Here is a 7,087-nt window from a genome sequence, read left to right as displayed (position 1 = left end):
ATATACGTATCTTTATACGTTTCCTTAATAGCAATCTTAAATGTATTACGTTCTTAGTGTTTGTAAGTTGAAGTTGTCGAAAGAATGATTTTATGTTGCTATAGCATCATCGAGATTTCGAAATTCACTGTTCTACCTTCGGTTATACAAGATGATAATATAAGATGGGCAGTATTTTCGCCTTGCATAACAAAGCATAAGTTGGAGCTTTGTTACTATTTAGTGTTGGTATTTTGGCAAGTTACATACAGCCAGAAGGTATTTCGCGCTTTCGGTTAAAAAAACTTTATGAGTAAAACCGTCAAGTCTGCATAGAGTCAGAGTTTATAGAGAGTTTTGTTAGTTTCCAAGTCCTTTCGCAGGTCTAAATCGCATAAAGTTATTTTTATTAACAGAAATTTCACAGGAAAAATATCTATAATAATCTTTGATATAGACATATTTTACACAAGTAGGTTCGGAACATACACAATCATTGCTTCAGTTAAAAACGTTCTGTACAATTTTCATATTAAAATTTGTAATAATACCTAATTGTTTATAAAATCAAATGCAAGGTGTGAAATATTTTAAAAAAGTGAGCAATTTCAATTTACAAGAAGTATCTACTACTTTGCCGTTAGGAGTGTCTACAAGCACAGACCAATGAGCCCAGATCGAGCCCACATCTATCACATAGAGGAGCAGATGTATTATTTTTTTGCTATAGGTTTACGGCCAAGCATATAAGTCACCTGATGGTAAGTGGTCATCACCGCCATTCGCGCTGTTAGAAATATTAACCATTCCTTACATCGCCAATGCGCCTAGTGGCACTGGCTTACCTGTCAAATTGGAACACAACGATACTAAGTACTGTTGTTTGGCGGTAGAATGTCTGATGAGTGGGCGGTATCTACCCAGACAGCCTTGCACAAAGCCCTATCACCAAGATAATTTTGAGTAAAGTTTTGAGTTATCTGGGGTTAAAACTTCAAGTATTTTTTCCTGCCAAAATTTGGTATTCACATCTAATGAACCAAACTAAATTTTCTTTATTTTCTATGAAAATTACTGACTAGTGTCAAAGTCTAAAGTGCAATGAATATAGGTCAATAGATGCTCGACCTTATGTCTTTGTATTTTTAACACGATACTGCAACATCGGCTTTGCCATGATCGAGTTTTGTCCCGCTTAACCTTCTCTCCAGTTTCACAAACGGTATAGTTTAAGCATAATTAACATAGTACAGCAATAATACTGCTTTCTCAGGTCATGCTGCTACTCGTTTTAAGTTTAAAAAAGGAAATTTACACAGATAAAACCAAGTTAGATTATGTTTTATTTTATAGTCCATTTTGTGTTATTTTTAAGATTATCCATCAATGTAATGTATTAAGCTTTAACGTGATGTATTTTTAAAATGCTAAGTAACTAAAAAGTGGATGATACTACTCATATTTATAAAGCGTCCAATTAAACAAATACATACCTAATCACGTTTAATTATTACAAACATAATTTATATCACAAGCGAAGAACGAAGTATGTATTTTAAGCTTTTTTTTAATTAATAACAAACAAAGGTATAATATGATGTGTTATAATTTTAAATGATAACTGGCATGAAATAATAATTTTAGACATTTAGTATTTGTCAAATATTATTGGATTGTTTACCTAAGGAACTTTTCTAGTTAACTTTATCTCAATATTTTCGATTTTAACAATATTCAGCAATGCCGTGGGGTTGGGAGTGTAGAGCCAAACTGGTAAAGCAAGTACCAGCGAAGCCGACGAAATCTCGTCGTCCAGTTTCCGGTGCTCAGCAATGTCCAGCGCCAAATCACTATGAAACTCCAGAAATATTCTGTAAGACATTATATTTTTATAGCTGTTTTATTTACTTGGTGGTAGAGCTTTGTGTAAGCCCGTCTGGGTAGGTACCACCGACTCAACAGTTATTCTACCGCCAAATAACAGTACACAATATTGTTGTGTTCCGGTTTGAAGGGTGAGTGAGCCAGTGTCATAACAGGCACAAGGGACATAACATCTTAGTTCCCAAGGTTGGTGGCATATTGACGATGTAAGGAATAGTTAATATTTCTTACAGCATCATTGTCTATGGGTAACATACCATCAGGTGGCCCATATACTCGTCCACCAACTTATACCATAAAAAAAAATAGTTGTTACAATTAAACAACGTTTAACTAGGAAATATTTGTCATTCTGCCAATGTGATCTTTTCAACAAGACCGCTTTGAGTAGTATTTGTTGTTAGTTCTTATTACAATTTTTAGTATTTTATATTGATTAATTAGATTATAAGTTTAAATTTTATACTAACGACAGTACTGTTTGCTCGTTTTTTGAAACGACACATCTATCCTTATTAAATATAATACGTCAATGTAAGTTGAAGTAAAATTTTGTCCAGTTTTTTTCTTACATATACGGTAACTTCCATGCACTATTTATTAGTGAATCAGAATCAGCTGCGTGTCAGTACCAATAAGTCTCTATAAAAATTATATCAGTAAAACTAAAAGTATCTAAGCTTAGTAAGGTAATTGGTTTATAAAACAATTAATATTTTGTTTTGGAACGCAGTTCTTCTATGCTGTATACGGTACAGTGAACTGGCAGAAATCGTCTCGTAAAGAAAAAGGGTTATGCCCCTCCACTCACCCTATCTTTCCTCTCTTTTTCTTTATCTCTGTCTCTTTCTATAGTAGTGTTTAATATAATATTATGTAAATTAAATAATTATTATTGTTTAAATCTAATCGGGATTTTAAAAAATATTGTATTTGTCATTTTGTTACTGTCCAACATTGTTACTTTATTAAATGGTGTCTGTTTTTTAATACATATACATTGCAAAAGCAACTTCGTTTCAACCGGGTGTCCCACGAAACGACTTTTTTTTTGTTTAAGTATTACGAGCACCAAAAATGTATGCAAACTGTCAGCTTATTTGTTCATTTGGAACTAGAATAAAATTCAGTTTAAAAATGAACTCATGCTTAATAACAGAGAAAATTAAAAATAATACTCTAGCCATTAGGTCATATAAAACTGAATGTTAAAACATTTTTGCATAAGTACCTGTATTTTATGACTTAAAAATAATTTGAAGCCGAGATGGTTTACTGGTTAGAGCGCGAACATCTTAGCCGATGAATACGGGTTCAAACCCAGGCAATTACTACTGAATTTTCATGTGAGTAATTTGCGTTTATAATTCATGTCAAACTCGGTGCTAAAGGATAACATCGTTAGGAAACCTGCATGTGTCTAATTTCATAGAAACTCTATCACATGTGTATTCCACCAACACGCATTGGAACAGCGTGATGGAATATGCTCTTAACTTTCTTCTCAAAGGGAGAGAAGGCCATAACCCAACCGTGGGAAATTTACAGGCTGTTACTATTATTATTGTTATTATTATATATTTATTTGACTTTTTATTTGAAGTTCAAAAATATTTTAAGGTGGAAAAGGATATTCACTCATTAAACGCGCACCTGCATTTACCTTCGGACATCTCACGCCTCTATCTCTAACTAAGCCGACAGTTTTAAAATCTGCGCCTTTGTTGGACACAAGTGGCTTCGGACGAAAAGGTAACGATTAATGTCGTAAATATTTCATTCATATTAACGAATTATTGAGGTACTATTACTAGCATATTTTTTTTTAATAAACAGGTCATTACAGAATTAAGAATACTGTTTTCTCACCTCGACTCGATCCTCCACAAGAGAAAATGAAAGGCCCAGGACCTGGAACATACGAACCTCGTAATGAGGTGGTGTATAAACGACCTCCAGCTTACACTATGCGTCCTGCAGCACATCCACCGTATGAGCCATGGGATCAGTGGACTCCATCGCCAAACATGTACTGGCCTCGCATTCCAGGAAAAAAGTAAATGCAATTATAATTGTGAAGATATTCCATTTAGTGGTAGGGCTTTGTATCAGCCCATCTAGATAGACCTTATCAAATATAGTGAGTGGAGCCAGTGTAACTACAGGTATAAGAGACTTCATTAGTAAGCTTCCAAGGTGACTAGGATCTGATTCAGGAATAGTTCATATTTCAGATACTTTGCATGGTGGCGACCACTCACTATTAGGTAAAGTAAAAATAAAATTTGCAAAAATGTCATTTACATTTGATTTGCTGTTATATTAAGTTTAACAAGTGATCGTCAGTATTGAAATATTTGGCTTGGTTTTTATTTTCTGATGGAACAATAATTATTAAACATTAATGGATAATCCTTAACTTAAGTTACACCTTAATCACAATAATTTCGAATTTAAAAAATCATTTCTGTTAATAATTAATTAATTTCTGTTAAAAACTATTTTAAGGAGTTTTCCAGCATATACTTTTGGCAGTATAATAAAACAATTGAGTTGTCAAATATATCCAAGCCCTGGTGACCATGAGCCTAAATTCGAATATGTTCAGAAAAGTAAACCAGCTTATTCATTCGGAGCACCCTATAAACCGTTAAAGCCTGCTAAAGTTCCACCTCCGAACACCTATTGCGAGAAAAGGGTAAAGCTATTATGTCTTCTTCATCTTTAAAAGCTTTCTCATTATTGCTACAAATTTTATACTGGTTCAACATTTTCTAAAAAATGTTATGGTCTTCACTCAACTTTTCATACTGTTAATACAATTTTATAAAACATTACATTGGATATAAAAGTAATTGATACATTTTTGTTGAAAGTAATAAATGAATGAATTGGTAATACTCGAATAAGTTCCAGCATGCGGCAACAAAGAATATAAAATACAATAGATTCTCTAAAGGGATACGCAAAAATTTGTGTTGTCATTTTAACAATTTTTCAGAAATATTTTTATCGTAAAATACCAAGTACAATAAATTTATTGGTTCACTCGAGCATATTTTTAACAATGTATTTGAAAATTTCAGTTCATGTATCCAAAAAGAACGATTCCAGCTCCATCATTTGGTATTCGTCATACACGTTATCTTGGCAAGCAGCAAGAATACCTTAAGCCATCTAAACTGGACCTTGTCATTTCTGGAGAAAATTGATAACATTGGTTATGTTTTTACTATTGAGTAAACTCTTGAATATGTTTAACCAATAATTTAAAAGTCGTTTATTACAAAAGGTGATAAAGACACATTTCCATATCGTTAATAAATTGTGTTCCATTTGTTGCAAGTCAGTTTTATTACATACAGTCATGTTTTTTACTTTTTATAAGTTGGTTTAGTACCGATTACAATGATTTTTTCTGTGATCATGATCTGATAACTCATAATTCGCTACAGATAAAGAATTTTTTTAACAGTTAACATCATAGATGCGAAATGTTGTATTTAAGCAATATTTTTAAAAAAAAAATTTTTTTATCCTTTGCCTTTATTTTCATCTGAATGTTAACTGGCTTTCTTCTTCGTACAACTTCACGCTTTTGGATTATTTTCTCTGGGGATATGTAAAGTCGTACGTCTACGCAGATAAATCAGAAACAATTGTGGACTTCGAAGCCAACATTCGACGCGTTATTGCCGAAATACAGCCTGATTTACTGCGAAGAGTATGTAAAAATGAGACCTTCAGATTACGTAGTATATGCGCCGGCTATGGCGACCACAGACCCGAAATTATATTGAAATGTAAATACCATAAAATGTGTCTATATGTCAAATATAAAACCAATTTCGTGGAGATTAAATAAACTGTTTTTTTGTGTGGTTATTTCAATGAAAAGTGAAATTGCAGAAAGATGAAAATGAAACAAAAGAAGACCAAATTATGATAGGTAGGTTATATGAAGTTCGACGTGAAGATAGAATTTTCAATTCTGGGGAGTATCGTAATGAAACACCAAATGCTTTTACCATCACAAACACAGTAAGCCAGAGTCTGCAACTTAAACACGACTCAAGACTGGAAATGGTCTCGATTCTTGACTCCACATACATTTGATTTTCCGTGATTAGGTTTACGCTCTCCGTGATCGCTCTTATTGAATCCCTATTTGTGGAAGCAAGTCAAACAACGCCAGTTTCGGTAAATATTTATATAATGACTACAATTGTATTTTGTCTTCAACATCAGAGCTTAGTTGTAGTTGTCTCGTTGGTTTTGTAGGTACGACACATTAATCAGTCAGTTCAATTCCCACGACGGACCAATTAGGATAATATTGAAAAGTAATTGGTGCTGCGCCTGAATTCTCTCAAACTATTCACTAATCTAATTAATAAAAATTTATAATCGCCAAAAATGTTAAAGAGAGCCTGTAAAAATACATTATATTTATTATCGATTAAAAATGAAATTATACGTTTACAAAATAATGTACCATCATAATATCACGTAGACTTCGTTGGCGCAGGTTTCTGGATCTATGACAAATAAGCTTATATTAAAGGAAATAAATTTATGCCGAAAAACATTTATAAAACGTTACTATTAATTTCAAGTATAACTTTGCTGCTTGACTATTGAGAATTTGGAAAGTCTTAAAACTACCTGTATAGATATAAAACTTAATACAACGTGCGCTTAGAAACATTGCAAAAAAAAGAAAAACACCTTTCCCAAATTCCTGAATTGAATTCTCAGAAATGCCAAACAGAGTTGTGGAGATTTGCCGAATACACACTACCGTAGTGGATTATATTCTCAGAAATTAGAAAATATGGTTCTATTCAGATCTGAGACTTCGTTTACATAACGTACCAAATACAATTTAAATATATTAACATATTTATAGTATTTTCATTTCTAAAAATGGAAAATAAAAAGTTTTTAAAAAACTGGGGTTAACAGTTGCACGGGGATAATTACCCTTTACACAGGAACAACAATCCTAAGTATTGCTGTTTGGGCTATCTAAAAGATTTGCACAAAAGCCCGTGTACTCCGATTGCTAAAACACACACATAAGCGAGCGATTAGACATTTGCTGCTTCGCACAACCGCGCTGTGGAACCAGCCTTCACCGGCGTTTTTCCAGGGCGATACAACTTCAACTTTTAAGCAAAAAGTCATTAATAAGACTTAAAGTCATCCATCGTAAGCTTGTTAT

General features: G+C 33.0%; 1 protein-coding gene across 1 annotated transcript; it reads left to right on the top strand.

Moving 5' to 3' along the window:
- The first annotated feature begins 1,647 nt into the window (after positions 1-1,647).
- LOC124534131 (outer dense fiber protein 3-B-like) lies at positions 1,648-5,100 on the top strand. The gene is made up of 5 exons (XM_047109829.1): positions 1,648-1,852; positions 3,484-3,615; positions 3,700-3,919; positions 4,372-4,561; positions 4,950-5,100. The coding sequence occupies exons 1-5, from the start codon at positions 1,720-1,722 to the stop codon at positions 5,073-5,075; spliced, it is 801 nt and encodes a 266-aa protein (XP_046965785.1). The 5' UTR covers positions 1,648-1,719; the 3' UTR covers positions 5,076-5,100.
- The last annotated feature ends 1,987 nt before the right edge of the window (positions 5,101-7,087 follow it).

Source organism: Vanessa cardui, chromosome 1 (assembly GCF_905220365.1).
Source record: "Vanessa cardui chromosome 1, ilVanCard2.1, whole genome shotgun sequence".
Lineage (NCBI taxonomy): Eukaryota > Metazoa > Arthropoda > Insecta > Lepidoptera > Nymphalidae > Vanessa > Vanessa cardui.
Note: the sequence above shows the minus strand (reverse complement) of the source record. Positions and strands in the feature narration are given on the sequence as shown.

Bases quoted from the DNA above. Each gene is read 5' to 3' on its own strand.
- LOC124534131 (XM_047109829.1), top strand. From the start codon at position 1,720: ATGCCGTGGGGTTGGGAGTGTAGAGCCAAACTGGTAAAGCAAGTACCA. The intron at 3,616-3,699 runs GTAACGATTAAT...TTTAATAAACAG, and splicing joins AAGTGGCTTCGGACGAAAAG to GTCATTACAGAATTAAGAAT. The intron at 3,920-4,371 runs GTAAATGCAATT...AACTATTTTAAG, and splicing joins CCTCGCATTCCAGGAAAAAA to GAGTTTTCCAGCATATACTT.